The following is a 16,342-nucleotide window of genomic DNA, read 5'->3' as shown; positions in this document are numbered from 1 at the left end:
ATGATGTCTTCCTATGTTGTCCAGACTGGTCTTGAACTCCTGGGCTCAAGTGATCCTCCTCCTTCAGTCTTCCAAAGTGCTGGGATTACAGGTGTGAGCCACCATGGCTGGCAAGGATGTATCTGTTTCCAATTCTACATTCTGCACTTTTACGCTTCATCTGTGGCCAAGGCTACTGAAGAACCCATTTTCTGACCTTGAATGATTCGGTAAATTGCTAAAAATGCTCAACACATTGGAATGAAAGAGTATGCTTCTTAAAATTTACCCTCTTCCTCTCTGAACTTAATTCTAAAATGATCCAGTTAGCTTGGGGTGAATAAAATAATTTTCTTTGCCTGTTACTGTCATTCTAAAGACCAGTATGGTCAAAATCCACATCAATGAATCTAAAGTTAGAAAACTTTTCCTTCCTCAGGATCTCATAGATTCATTACCTATGTAATGAGCTGTTTTCCCCTACTAGGTACCTACTTTTTACTCCCTGGCGGTAAGATATCGTTGAAATGGCACCAATTGGTCTCTAGTCAATAAAATATGACTTGAGAAAGAATCAGAGCAACTTTGAAAGATGCAACCCACCCACGAGTACCTAGCTTTATACAAGAGCCTGATTCAACAGCTCTAGGATTGGATGAGTTCCTCTAACTAGCTGCCTTTATACTCTCCTTCCAAGGTGGAGTATGTTGTTTGTGAGATCTTTGCACTTACGCTTCTTACTTTACCAAAAATTGACATGTGCTGTCTAATGTAATCCTCTCTACTCTGTACACTCTAAGCAGATAATTATTTAAGTAATGAATTACTCTGATGCCTTTTCTCACTCACATGACCTCAGCCATCCAGCAAATAACAAATTAACAACAGCAGGAAGTTTTATTCCATAAAGCGTAAGATATTTTAATGAGAAAACAAAAACAAAACCAAACCTTAGTCTCATGTTTCTATCTAAAGACACTCAAAACTAGTTTTCCCTTGCCCATCCCTTTCCTAACTGCAACTTTATTTGTGACCATGTAATAAAGGCCAGTTTAAAGATTTTTTTTTAAAAAAAGTTTAAACCTTTTTTAAAAAGATTAAACAATCAGGCTAGCAAAAAGGTACTCAATACATATTTTCCTTATATCAAACAAGCTAATATTTCAGTACAATATAACTATACAGAATATATACAATACACTTATGTTCACAAAGCAAACACTATAGGCTCAGAACAGATTTGAAAAAACATGATATTCACATTGATTACAATAACTCTAAAAATGATTGTAACGTTGAAACGGCACTTAGTTTACAAAAAGTCACAAAAATATATATATATATGTAGTCACCAAGAACTATGGTTCCTGTAAAATACTAATAGCCAGATACTAGTATATAAAATGTGAAGTTCTGACATTGTATACATTTTTTGGAAATAAAACAAAATCTAAAACCATTTTTGTTATTGTCAAAAGTCAAACATGCCAAGTAACTTAGCTATGGCCAGTGTCACCAAGTAAAGCCATACTTGAATGAGATGACAACTGGATACAAAGCTGGTGAACTGGGGACTGGCACAGTTAAGAGCTGTACGAGTTCTAGGAAAGGAGTAGAAGAACATCCATCTATGTAATTTAATTCACATTTTTTCCCCTGCATCACCTTCCCTTGAGAGTTTCACAAAATGCCAGTACCCAGAAAAAATCATAATGCTATAACTGGCAGGGTAAAAAAGTCCCTCCCACCCCGACTTCCTTTGCTGCCGGGCTACAGGCAAAAATTAAAGCATGCATCAGCTACACAAAGCCATCAGTCGCCCATCTGGAAGACCATGGTGTACAGTTTCCGCCTAGGCTGGTTGCACTAGGAAGTACTCCAGTTTTTAAATGGAGCCAGATTTATGTTAGCCCTGTAAAATATTGAGCTACTGTAGCAGCAAATATGAAATTACAGAACAAAAACAAAATTTTTAAAAAAATTTGTTACATCAAAAATTTTTTCCTTCAAATCTGTCTCCTTTAACCAAACAACAGTTTCTTCTGTCACTTATTTCTGGTCTATTACCTCAATCTGACTTTTTCATTATGCTTCTCTGGAAAAAAAAAAAAAGACATTTCTAAATCCTGGAGAAGATTAAATTTACTCTTAAAAATGGAAATACAGACATTTTAAAGTAAAAAAAAAAAGTCTGTTCTAAAAGTTCTTTCACAAATATATATATTTAAATATTAAAATAGGCTACCTAGGATCTTTATAAAATGGCTTTTGAAAAGATAGTAGAGGCACAAAGAAGCCATATACTATCCTCCAAGTTGGACACAAGGTGCCACAGGGTGCCCTATAAAGAGGCAGGCAATCTCTATCTGATGCAACAGGAGGCACCAGTAATAACAGAAACATTAAATATATTATTGGGAACTTGAACCAAAATCAAATTTTACTCTATTAGGGACTGTTGCTTTTTTAAAAAATACCTTGAGATATAAGCATTAGAAGTCATCACTTTGTACAAGGAAGAAAATGAATAAAGTTTGTGACCTTACTCCTTCCAAATACCTGATGTCATTCATTTCAGGTACCTGAAAGCTGAAAAACAGTGCAACTTTCAAAAATTTAATGGACTACTCTCAGTATGAGAGACTTTACATAGCATCTGTCAAGTTGAAAATTAAATTGGTAACTGAAATAAAAAATCTCCTAGAGAACACACATAAGCTAATCCTAGAAAAGGCTCTCTTTAGAAAGCAGGTGTTTCTAAGAACTGCGTAAAGACTTCCCATCTTGAACACAGCTTCCACTAATACCAAGGGAAACAATGTGTTTTAAGAGGAGACAACAGGGCTCCCTTAAAGCAGGAAGATTTATCCTTCCTCAGCAGATGATGTACTTTGGTAACCTCAACATTCATTTAGGGGATGATTTTTCATCTGTTTGACTGAATGTAGGTAAACAAAGGCAATTTAACAAAAGTCATGACACTGGAGCTCCTCAAACCACTAGGCAGCAATTTTATGAGTGTATCATCACAATTGTGCCCGGGACTTTAAGCTTAATCAACAAAATTCGTCAATTTAAAAGAGAAAGGAAATAATACAAGAATTTGACTTTATAAACCAGGTACTTCAAACAAAAACTAAAAATTTTAAAGTTAAACAAATTTATTTAAAAAAGTTTTTGTTTTAAATCCATAGTCTTTACTCTTAAGTTCTTTGTAAACTATCATGCACATAGAAACCTTGGTATTAGTTGGAATCGGCCTGGGTCTTATACAGTGGGGGTTTACTTAACTAAAAGTAGCACAAACACTTTAAAAGCAATCTCAATTTTTTGGATACTGCCAAACCAAGATACCAATAACATCATCTGAAATCTCTGCAGAGACTATTTATAAAAACACGGAACAGTTTTTTTCTGTCAAAAAAATATAATCATGATAGAGTGGAAATATCTAACTGTATCAGTTTAGTAAAAAGTTTTTTAAGAAGTATAACTACTGATGGTACTAGTGCAAGTCTTCATCCCATAACTGACATAGGCTTAATCCCCCCATAAATATTACAACATCTCAACTTATCCATAGTCTAAAATGAAACATCCAGAGAGCGACTGTTCCTTAGTTGAGCCTGGGGATTGGATCAATTCCACTTTGTTGTTTAATCTGAACCATTATTGCTTTTGGCTAATTCATCTTGCTGAGGACTTTCCAAATAAAAATACTCTATATTCTGTCAAGCAAAAATGACACTGAAAGATAAAAATGGGTATAGACAAAATAAGGAACAACTGAATTTAAATGTTCATGATTTGAGTTTAAAGCCTGTGGGAGAATAATATTCCTCATAGACATGTTTGCCACAATAGAGCTTCCTTGTTATCCCAATTTTGTTCTGCTGCTTCAGAAAAGAAAATTTAGCTTTTATACATTTGTCTCTCAATAACCTTCAAAATCTAAATATATTACAAATAAAGCATCTCACATTAATAACTTACAGTGAAAACTACATTTATTTATTACCCTTTGGCAACTTTGGGTCTGTTTCTTCTAACTGTAAACTTCACACTAGCTTTTTTCCCCCAGTTAATATGTTAATAATATTGAGAAAATTTTAAATTCTCGTTCACTTGGATGTATATTTCAGAAATACAACTTCATACTTTGCAGATGAGTGAAACAGTAAAAAGTTTCTAATTCTTTTGTTCATCAATTCCACAAATCTCAAACTTCTTTCAGTTGAAATATTAAAATTTTAGGATTATTCATTCTTCAAGTAATAAAAACAATTCTGTTATAGAATTGCCATTGTATTATATAGTAATGTATTTTTCAAGGACTATTAAAGCTAAAAGGGACTAAAAACATAATCTGAGAATCTTCAAGGCAAAAGCTGCTAAAATAGATAACTGGCCTCTGTTTAGATGAAAAGAATAAAAGAAGAAAAGACTGAAAGATTTAATACAGCTTCCAAAGGCTCCCAAGGGAACCATTCTTAACCTGGAGAGTCTCCTGAACCAGCCTACTGGTTAAGTTACCAATAATTATGGACATTAGATGTGTTGACTAGTTTATTTCATTTGGTAAAGTATTTTAACAAAATGAAAGGTTTTTTGCTAGTTTTTAAGACTAAAGGGCATGTGTCATAACAGGGGACCTAATTACTATAAGCCAGAATGGTTGTTGAAATGTCAAAATGCAAGACTGAATGAGGCTATTTAAACGTTTTAGTATATTTTGTCTTACTGAAATTGAGAACTTAAAAAAACAAAACTGGCAATGTAACTCAATGCATAACTAATTACTTGAAATAAAAAGATTACCTGAAATTCAAATTAAGAAAAATCTATTTAAATATATTTGTGGGTGATAATCTCCATCTGCATCCATTTATATAAAACTTAAAATGCCAAAAAAAAAAAAAAGACCAATATTAATCCCTTTGCTTCTGAATTAGATGAAACCACTGACATGCTAGATGCTTCCACTATTAGAATATACCCTTTATGAAGAGAACTGCAGGAGCTTTAACATCTATTATCATGGGTGAACATCTTTGTTTACTTCTAAAGTACATCATACCTATTTGGTAGTTAAAAAAGTGAAAATAAAAGCTCTTGTATAAAATGCTTGGTTTTAAAAAGGCAACTTATTCTGCATTCTGAAATTTAAGCCCTTTAGATACCACAAAGTTACCTTCCTGGCCTTAAGAAAGATAGCTATGTTTAAGTACTCTAAACTGGAATATTTATGTTTAGTTACACTTGTAATTTCTAATGAATGGGATAATATAGCTGGCTCTTTGCAATATTTTCAATATGTCCTGGTAAAAATTATGCATCTAGGCATCCCTTTCTAAGATGAATTTGAAATAAATCTAAATACCACTATATATACAATTATCCCTTGCAAATTTGTTTCATAAAACAGATCCAGTATCCTTAAAGTACATATATCAAGAAAAATGTAGACTCTCACTGAAATAGAAAAAGGCCTTTGTATCATTTTATGTTAAGTACTGGTTAGTTACTGGTATTGGTAAGATCTGGGCAAGAGACAACTAACCAGATCTGCATTTTTACAGTATTTTTAGATTTCCCATAAAACCTGGCCATTTATAATTACCAATGAAAATCTAAAATTTCCACTTGGGAAAGAATACCCAGTGATGGGTAATCCTTCATTCTGAGAAAACAGAGTATCTTACAACTACCAAAATTGTGCTTGGCTCTCTTAATGTAAAGTTTTCAAGGTAGGGAATGAGCTAAAAAACAAAACACTTGTAACCAATAAATCTGCAAACAATTGTTATACATTTATCTTCTTTATTCTTCTTTCCTTCCCCCCCCTTTCGTCTTGCTCTTTCAAAAACAAATAACCTCTTGCAACTAAGAGTAACAATAATTCCTGATTATAATTTTACCTATTCTTGTCAATATGGATTTTAAAATTAATTTTGAGATTTATCTATTGGTAGGCACGACAGTTTTCAAAGACCACAATGTGACATTAAAATAAAAATTCCTGACCTTTCCAGTTGAGAAACAGCAGTATTATATGAAGTATTACAGTTTGCTGCAGAAAGTAATTCAACCCATCAGTAAAGAAGCATAAATGGTGGAAGCCTATCATAACCTGTGTATGTTGATTCTCCTGAAGGTAACACACCTATGTTTGAGAGCAAATGGGTAAAAACAAGTCCATGAGTGGGGTAAAGAGCTGAAAACAAGGACTGCAGAATATGGGCAGAGACAATCTTAACCTAAAACAATCCTAAAAAAATGTAATTTCCTTTTCCTTTTTTTTTTTTGGGAAAAAATTACAGAATTAGCCAATTTCTAAAACTGAAACAAATCACTTTAATTAAAAATATATACATTTAGTATGGTCTAGAACCTGAACAAAATTCAGATCTTGTGTTGACTAAAGAGCTGTATTTTCTGTCTCTTTTCTAATCAAATCAGGTGGTCTCATAATTATTAAACTTTGGGTATCTACACAGAAACTTATTCAAATGTTCACTGTTCACGGACTTACAAATATTTAGGATAAATATTGGAGATGCTTTAATGGCACCAGATAAAAAGTATACCCAAGTCTAGAGAATCATAAAAATTTCAACTACACACCAAAAAATTTCATATTTTTAGCAGCAGAAATGGCAATATTCATTGCTGTAAGGTTTTCAGTTTCTCATTAGTATTAACAATTTTTTCTCCCAGATTTATGAGTCATAGATGAAAATCTTACAGCCTATTCTCATCTTTTACATTGTTGCCTACATTGTGTAAAAACTATAGTAATTGCTTTTAATAACTTTGCAATGTCTAAAAATATGTAAGGACAATGTATTGCTGTCATATGGGATTTGGTAAACAATCTAGTTGGGTTAAGAATGTAGCCTTGGCCAGCTGCAGTGATCCTAGCAGTTTGGGAGGCCAAGGGAGGAGGATCACTTCGCCTAGGAGTTCAAGACCAGCCTGGGCAGCATAGTGAGATCTCATCTCTATAAAAAATAAAAATAAAATTAGCCAGGTGTGGTGGAGCATGCCTATAATTCTAGCTACTCAAGAGGCTGAGGCAGGAGAATCGCCTGAGCCCAGGAGTTTGAATCTGCAGTGAGCTATGACTGAGCCACTACACTTCCAGCCTGAGCAACAGAGTGAGATGCCACCCTCTTTAAAAAAAAAAAAAAAAGGAAAAAATAGAATATAGCCTCAACAGAGAATTCTTTATTACATCCAAAAGAGCACAACAAAAACATCCCCAACAATACATAAACCTATATGTAAAATATAGAATATCTCTAACATTTTAATTTATATGGCAGCAGGCCAATATATGCAAGAGAAGAGAACATATTGATGGGGCAAGAGGAAAACTGATTAACTGATTTGGGCAATGACTTAAATTAGACGTTAACATTCAGAGACCAGGTAAACAGCAATTTTAGTCAGAAAAGCAATATGAAAAGTTCCTATGAAGCTGAGATTTACATACTTCACTCTCCATTCCTGGTCATTTCATCCACAGCTTGACCGTTGTCAATCATAGTTCTTTGCCTTTGGAGTGGTACTATAAAGGTACAGAGAATGCCCACTGCAGTACCAAAATTTCACCAGGAAAAACATAATAGAAATGACAAGGCTTTAAAGAAAAAAGTATGCTGGATTTCGGAAGTATTTACCCTAATAATTTTTAAGAAAGCTTACCATAAATACTTCCAGAAACAACAGGCTTTACAAAATATTATACAACATTCTGTGTACAGCAGTAAGTATCTATTCAGGCCATTTGTCAAACTGTTTAGTAGTTTCTTGTGTACTTTTTCATCTCAAGAAGGTCAATAATCATCTGATTTCCTCTCTAGCTAATGATGTGTTGTTAGCCTACTTTTAACAATGGAGGAAACTGGTGTATGAATGTTTTAAGTCAACCAGTTCTCCTTAAGTCTCGTAGTTTCTGTTTCAATATCATGTTATTATGTACTTACAGAAGCAATCTCTCATTTATGAAAAATAAAATTAGTTTCAGGGCTCAGAAAGTAAAAAGGGAAATTCTTTCCCAATCTCCCCCTCCCCTGCTGCCCAGCTTTTTTTGTTTAAAAAATTAAATTTAATTTAAATGTACAAGACCAAGCACAGGCACTTTCCAAAAAACAAAAATGAAGCCAAATCACAAAATTACTCAATAGTTATAGAAGACAGCTCTGACTTTGGGGGGTCATCTCTGGTTGCCTCGGCACAAGCACTGGTCTTTGGCTGCTCGGGCACTTCTTCCTCTTTTTCTGCCAGCCCACCAAGAGACCCCAAGGGAAAAGTGCTTTCACAATTCTGGGTCGAGGAGACCTGTGAAATTACAGGCATTTGAACAGAGGAGTTGCTTTCAAAACCGTGTTCTCCAAGATCATATTGAACAAGGGTCTCTTCTTGTTCCTGGTTTAAGTAGTCCGGCACTAGGAAATCACTAGATAAGAGGCAAAGGATGAAATACGGAATTAATTTTCAAAACAGTAATGGATAAGCAACAATAAAAAGCTCTGATTTATACAACAAAATTGGGACTTTTCATTTCACTAATTCTTCAGTGAAGATTAAAACTCAGGAACTTTCAACTTATAAACTTTCCTAAATATGAACCAAAACATCCAGTAAAACCAAAATGTATCAATCTCCCCTACCACCAATACATCAGATTATCACTTTTATTATACCTCTGGACACCCTACCACCTTTCTTGTTCTATGTAGAGGAGTTTCCATCTACAAAACAAATGTAGGATGCTCACTTAAACAAAGATCATCTGAGTAACTTTAATGCTTAACTTTTCTTGATTATATACTGAGTAATAGACATATAAACCTAGCTTTATATTATTAAACTTGACATTAGTTAAGAAATTAAGTCCTTATGCATAAGTGACCTGATACATAATCTACTATACAGAGTTGTGAAATGTAGAAAATAATGTATGTGTATCTTGCTATTACATTTGGTATATGAAAATAAATTATCTTTGAATCAGAATTTGGAAATGAATGCCTTGAGATTGGCTATGTGTTAATCCTCAAAAAGTATTTAATTATTGATACCCACAGAAAACATGGACAGTAAAATATACTAAAACAGTGGCTATTTTCCTTAAATAATGAGATCAGAAAAGATTTTAAATTTCTTCCTTATACTTTTCTGTATTTCCTAAATTTTCTACTTATAAGCATGTTTTGGTAGTTGAAACCAAGCATGTAAAATAACTCTTATCTTAGAGGCATTATTTAAATCTTATTACTGAACTGAAAATTTCATTATACCAATATTGTCAATAATATATGTAGTTAGACTTGATAAGTTTATTTTATAATTTTATTGTTCAGTATTAATAAAAAATTAAAATCTGTTCATCTGGAAAGCAATTTAGAATGCCCTATGTTATATTTTCTAAGAAGACTTCAGGTGTTAGAGAAGAGTGGAGAATACAGGGTTCTGTATAGGGAAGCTAAAGATAACAGGAGTAGTTAACAGGAACACTATTTTAGTCCCAAGCAAATTATGTTTAATATGATTATGTATAATCTAAGGTTTAGTGAGATGGCAACCACACATTCAGAATTAGAGATGACTGCATTAAATAAAATGAATGTTTGATTTGAGGAGAAAAACAAAATCTATGCAGGAATAATTTGGAATTTGTTTAAAAATAAGGTTTTTTGGATATCAAGCGGATATTTTGTTCCACAAAAAAATAAATAGATAAAAATAATAAGGTTTTAAGTCAGGTGTGGTAGCCCAGCAGGAGAACTGCTTGACCCCAGGAGTGCACTATGATTGTGCCTGTGAATAGCCACTGCACTCCAGCCTAGGCAACAATGCAAGACCCCATGTATTCAATTAAAAAATTAAAAGGTTTTAAAAATAAAGGTATTAAAAATGTAAAGAATTGGCCTGGGCATGGTGGCTCACACCTGTTATCCCAGCACTTTGAGAGGCTAAGGTGGGCGGACCACTTGAGGTCAGGAGTTCAAGACTAAACTGGCCAACATGGTGAAACCACATCTTGACTAAAAATACAAAAATTAGCTAGGTGTGGTGGTGGGTGCCTGTAATCCAGGTTATTCAGGAGGCTGAGGTTGTCGTAAGACGAAATTGTGCCACTGCATTCCAGCCTGGGGGATAGAGTGAGACTCTGTCTCAAAAAAAAAAAAGGTAAAAGATTTGTAAAAATTTCATTTTATGAGAAACTAAGGATTCCTACAGAAGTATAATTCTTATAAATGATTTAAAACAACAGTTTTATATCTAGAGGAGAACTTAGAAACCATAGTTTAAAGCTTACATTTTCTCTAAATTTCAAGCTTTTTCACCTGTAAAGTGACATGTTTAATCAACAGCAGTCAGTGGCAGAACTAGAACTAGAGCCTGATTTCCTTGGATGTGCTATATATCAGAAAGGTAATTCTATTATAAAAAAATAGAACTCTAAACTGAATGAAAACAGGAATGACTTCATGAAATCTAAACCATCACACCCATTATAGTTACTGTTGAAACTTTTCTTACTGGCCAATGGATATTCCTTTATATAGATTTTTTTAAATAGAAGTGGTCAAGAATTTTACTAACGTCTAGAGTCTGAAGTAATCCAGTATCACTAAGTATCATCTGACATGGTAAAATTTCCAATAAGATCTATTAAAGATCCATTACAGAATTACTTAAACCTTATATTATTTAAAAAATCTCTCAAGAGGACAAGTAGTCTATTTCTACAGGAAAATATTTTTAATACCAACTATAAAATATTTATAATTTTATATACTTAGAAGACTCAGCAAAATTTTATCAGATCAGGAGTTTAGAGTATGAATAGTGGGGATTTATAACGAATGTGACTGACTAGCTGGCAACCTGATGTAAAAACACAGCAGGCTGCCCTAAAAGCAGGAAAAGAGAGTTTAGAAAGCAGTTTTCCTGGTTGGGTTTTCGTTGTGCACCTCACCTGCTCTGGAAGTAGTTTGCTAGCTCTGATGCTTCATGGTTCAGACTCCTCAGGTGCACGATTAAATTTCCAGAGTTGGTGAACATGGCGCCACATGTTTTGCACTCGTAAATCCGAGGCTTGCGGATAATGTGCCGGGAAACCCTCATGTGGTGTTTATATTCCCCGAAGGAAGTGAAAGTGGCACTACATATCTGGCACCGGAAACAGCGTTTACCTTCATGCTTTAGGCGATGCATCTTTAGCGAGTAAGCCCTGGTGAACTTTTTCCCACAGCGGTCACACTGAAATGGTTTAATTCCTATAAAGAAAAACAAAATATAATCTAAAAACAAAAATTAAACTGAAAAGTCATAAACCTTACAAATCTGTTAATTTTATTTCTGTAGCAACAGATCATTTGAAAAGACAAAAATTACCAGCAAAAACATATTCTAATTTGAAAATGTGCAGAATTTGAAAAGTGCTTAAAAATGAAAAGAAAAAAAGGCAGCAGGGGAGGCAAACTAGGTAATGTCTACTGAAGATGATTTTTGAATACTTTTCTAAATCATCTATTTTACTAACTTCGAAACACAATTTAACTACAGTATGTAGACAGAACCCAAATCTCCATGTAACAGCATGTATTATTTCATTTCATTAGAAAGGTTTGTTTGAAAAGATGTGAAAATCATCAGGACCTACTCTCTGTTCCCTATCTCACAGAGAAACGAGAAGAAGAAAGAACACTTCCAACATCTCTGAATGTAATGAGCAAGACAGAACCATCATTTGATATAATGCTTTTTTGGGGGTAATCTGATGTAATATTGCTAGAAATAAATAAGTTATAAAGTATATTAATAGTCTCCTCAAATTCATTATCACAGTTTTTTGGGGAAAAAATTTTAAAACCTTTCAAAACACAATCTGCTGATTGAACAAAGTCACAGAGAATTGGTGCTAGGCCAGGGACTATAAGACCTAGCTACAGAAGAGGGAAGTGAGATAATAACTCACACAGCTGAAAACAGCAGCAAAGACCTCTTACTCATCAGAGGTCAGTGTTTTACCCACAAGAATCCTGTTGCCTTTATGTGATTATTGAACTAAAGTTTCAAATCCCTTCTATTCATCTATCCAAAATCTCTCTTACGTTTTAAAAATGTATACAAACTACAAAGCTGACTCATCAGGGAACACGGAGATTTGAGGCTGTAGAATTGAAAGTAAATCAGCAAGAAAATATATTTTAAACACACCTTTTATTTGGGAATAATTTCAAACTTACAGAGACGTTATAAGAAAAACAGCACAAAGAACACCCACATTGACCCTTTTAACCTTATTTGCTTTACCATCTCTGTTTGCACTTGTTTATCTCACCTCTATGTGCACACCTAATATGTCTTTTTATTTACAAATTACTCACTCCATATCACCTTAGGTTCTTTCAATCAGAATACTTAACACCCATGGCAAACAACTTTCTGACACTGCACCATTTCAGCAATAAACCTTAGCTATTCTGTTTTCATTTGATTTCCCAGAGTTTTTTTTCTTTTTTAAACTCAGAAGCACCTGTTTTCTATTTTAACTGGGACTCCAAAATAAAATGTTTCAGAATGTTTACTTATGCAACAACAGGGAAGGTGACATTACCTGAGTGGATGAGCATGTGCTGTTTTAGGTTCTGAATACGGGTGAATCGCACCCCGCAGGTTGGACACTGAAAAGGTCTGTCTGGACCATTTGGACTTGGTCGTTCTGTACTGCTGGTAGAAGGAGCAATGTAGAGTTGGTAGGGATACTGAACATTTTCCAATCTAAAAAAAACAGACCAAAGAAGGCAACCAGGCTCTGATTTTTAAACTGAATAAACACTGCTATAGGTCAATTTTAAATAAAAAAAGATAAAACACTTAAAAGACTTTTTGAAACAGTTTAACTGTTAGATTGCAAATTTTACTTTAACAACATGAAAAATAAAGTTACAGTCCAGAACGCTTTTGTTTTTTTGAGACAGAGTCGCGCTCTGTCACCCAGGATGGAGTGCAGTGGTGTGATCTTGGTGCAATCTCCGCCTCCCAGGCTCAAGTGATTCTCCTGCTTTAGTCTCCCTCATAGTTGGGATTATAGGCATGTGCCACTATACCCGGCTAATTTTTGTATTTTATTAGAGACAAGTTTTCACTATACTGACCAGGCTGGTCTCAAACTGCTGACCTCAGGTGATCTGCCCACCTTGGCCTCCCAAAGTGCTGAGATTACGGGTGTGAGCCACCGCGCCCGGCCCAGAATGCCTATCTTGGTTAAACATGGACACACGACCACAGAACATATCAACTATTTTACCTTAAATGTCCTTAATCTTAACAATCCTTTTCTTCTAACCACTTCTGAAATTTAGGCCTTCATTAATACAAGCCTGAATTAATAACTCTCTCCATTTAGCTCCACACTCCTCTAATCCATCCTTTCACTGCATCATAGTGTTCTGATCAAATCAGTCCCTTGTCTAAAGTTCTACAATGGCTGTTATCTTCAGAATAAAATCAAACCCTTTTGCAAGGTATAGATGATTCCTCATGATATGAACTTTCTATGCTTTTCTAGCCTCATTTCTTGTCATACTCCCCAAACATACCCTATACCATACACCTACTCATTTTACGAAATGTAGCTAGGAAGTCACATGCTCCTCCTGGAAGCCTTCTTTGACTTATCAGTGGTTTAGGTAGGCATCCTCCTATGCAGGGCAACAGAGCTCTGCAGATCACTTATGATGATCTGTTTGTCTACCTTCAATCCTTATCCTTCCTCCAAAATCGATTGAGCTCCTTAAGGAAAGGGGCTGCATATTTCATCTCTAAATTTCTACCATGCAGCACAGTATCTAACACAGAACAAACAACCTGATTAATACCTGAAATTAAGGAGACTAGGCACATTGCTGTTTATGCTTTCATTAATCCATTCAAACGATTCCAGTTCATAACCTCCCTACTAGGTTTAGCTATCCAAGAAAAATGAACCTGGTTTGAGTCCCCTGAATCCTTCAAGTTTTCAACAAATACCGTTTTTAAGATCGTCCTGGACCTTCTCTGAGGAAGAATGTAATCATTCTGTAGAGTCTACATTCAGTGGGTGAGACACAGATAATAATCAAGGAAATTATCAGAGCAGATAATTAAATTAGAAGGATTTAAGAGTGATTGGGTGCTGCTTGAGACTGGTGGTCAGGAAAAGTCTCCTTGAGAACCGATACCAAGACAGTAATCTGAAGGTCAAGAATCTAGAGCCAACAATGTGAAAAATGGGAGAGAAAGCTTTTCTGGCAAAGGTCCTAAAGTGACAGAATGGCCCAAAGGCAGTACTCCAGGAACTATGAAAGAAGATCTATGAGGCTAGAATGTAGTGTAAGGGGGAGAATGGTCTGAAAGGAGTTTGGCAGAAGTCGTCTCATGTAGAGCTCTAAGGCATAGCAAGGACTATAGATTTTAGGTATTTGAATAAAGAATGTTAAGAATCTATAGCTTAAAACAGTGACATAGGAGAGAGATCCAAGATGGCCGATCACTAGCAGCTCGGGAATGTAGCTCCCAGTGAAAGCGCAGAGAACAAGAGGGCACCACACTTTCAGATGAATTTTTGTTGCTCACGCACCAGGAGATTCCCAGCGGAGGAGCCCCATGGGTCGCCAGCGCGACTCTTGTGGCCGTCTAGGTGGTTTTGCCGCTGCCTTGGTGCGGCGGTTCTTGGTGCAGTGTCAGAAAAGCACCATCAATCATAACACCGCTGTTTTGGCCGGTGCACTGGATTGCTCAGATTTTAGCACTGGGAATCAACAAGTTGGACGTCCACTCAGAGACCCAATTATAAAGATGGTAATTATAAAGACCACAGATGGATAAATCTATAAAGAAGGGAAGAAAACAGCCTAAAAAGGCTGAGAATACCCAAAATCAGAACGCCTCTCCCTCTACAGGGGATCACAGTTCCTCATCAGCAATGGAACAAGGCCTGATGGAGAACGAGTGTGTTCCATTAACAGAAGTAGGCTTCAAAAGGTGGATGGTAAGAAACTTCTGTGAATTAAAAGAACTTGTTCTAACCCAACGCAAAGAAACTAAGAATTTTGAAAAAAGGATTGACGAAATGTTAACAACAATACACAATTTAGAGAGGAATATAAGTGAATGGAGCTGACAAACACAACACGAGAACTTCGCGAACTATGCACAAGTTTTAACAGCCGAATCGATCAAGCAGAAGAAAAGATATCAGAAGTCGAAGACCAACTTAATGAAATAAAACGAGAAGACAAGATTAGAGAAAAAAGGATAAAAAGGAACAAGCAAAGTCTCCAAGAAATATGGGACTATGTGAAAAGACCTAATCTATGCTTGATAGGTGTACCTGAATGTGATGAAGAGAACCAATCCAAGCTGGAAAATACGCTTCAGGATATTATTCAGGAAAACTTTCCCCATCTAGCAAGGGAGGACAATATTCAACTCCAGGTAATACAGAGAACACCACAAAGATATTCCTCAAGAAGACCAACCTCAAGGCACATAATCGCCAGATTCACCAGGGTTGAAATGAAGGAGAAAATACTGAGGGCAGCCAGAAAGAAAGGTCAGGTTACCGATAAAGGGAAGCCTATCAGACTCACAGCAGATCTCTCAGCAGAAACCCTACAGGCTAGAAGACAGTGGGGACCAACATTCAACATCCTTAAAGAAAAGAACTTTCAACCCAGAATTTTACATCCAGCCAAACTAAGTTTCATAAGCGAAGGAAAAATAAAATCTTTTGTGAACAAGCAAGCACTCAGAGATTTCATCACCACCAGGCCTGCTTTACAAGAGCTTCTGAAAGAACCACTACACAGAGAAAGGAACAACCAGTATCAGCCTTTCTAAAAAATACCAAAAAATAAAGAGCATCAACATAATCAAGAATTTACATCAAGTAATAGGCAAAGCAGCCAGCTAACATTAAATGGCAGTATTAAACTCACATATATTATTATTAATTCTAAATTTAAATCAACTAAATCCCCAATCCAAAGACACAGACAGGCAAAAAAAAAGCCAAAACCCATCGGTATGCTGCATCCAGACCCATCTCACATGCAAGGATACACAAAGACTCAAAACAAAGGGATGGAGAAAGATTTACCAACCAAATGGAGAGCAAAAATAAATAAATAAATAAAAAGCAGAAGTTGCTTTAAAACAACAAAGATCAAAAGAAGCAAACAAGGATATTACATAATGATAAAAGGATCAATGCAACAAGAAGAGCTAAAGATCCTAAATATATACGCACCCAATACAGGAATACCCAGATATATAAGACTTATAAAGAGACTTAGTCTCCCAC

At 35.3% G+C, this 16,342-nt stretch overlaps 1 protein-coding gene across 10 annotated transcripts in view; it reads right to left on the bottom strand.

Annotated features, from left to right (window-relative positions):
- Positions 1-879: 879 nt before the first annotated feature.
- The window catches only part of ZBTB44 (zinc finger and BTB domain containing 44), an 87,807-nt gene continuing 72,344 nt past the window's right edge, over positions 880-16,342 (bottom strand). For 5 of the 10 annotated variants that reach the window (XM_032284961.1, XM_032284969.1, XM_032284963.1 and 2 more), the window contains 3 exons: positions 12,614-12,777; positions 10,970-11,270; positions 2,449-8,440 (listed from right to left, as the gene is read on the bottom strand). In XM_032284961.1, the coding sequence (XP_032140852.1) occupies positions 8,158-8,440; positions 10,970-11,270; positions 12,614-12,777 (748 nt within the window). In that variant the 3' untranslated portion in view covers positions 2,449-8,157. Of the gene's footprint in view, positions 8,441-10,969; positions 11,271-12,613; positions 12,778-16,342 lie in introns of all 10 variants that reach the window. The other 5 variants (XM_032284962.1, XM_032284966.1, XM_032284964.1 and 2 more) reach the window with 5 other exon arrangements.

Source organism: Sapajus apella, unplaced genomic scaffold (assembly GCF_009761245.1).
Source record: "Sapajus apella isolate SASKATOON/1434 unplaced genomic scaffold, GSC_monkey_1.0 scaffold16, whole genome shotgun sequence".
NCBI lineage: Eukaryota > Metazoa > Chordata > Mammalia > Primates > Cebidae > Sapajus > Sapajus apella.
Note: the sequence above shows the minus strand (reverse complement) of the source record. Positions and strands in the feature narration are given on the sequence as shown.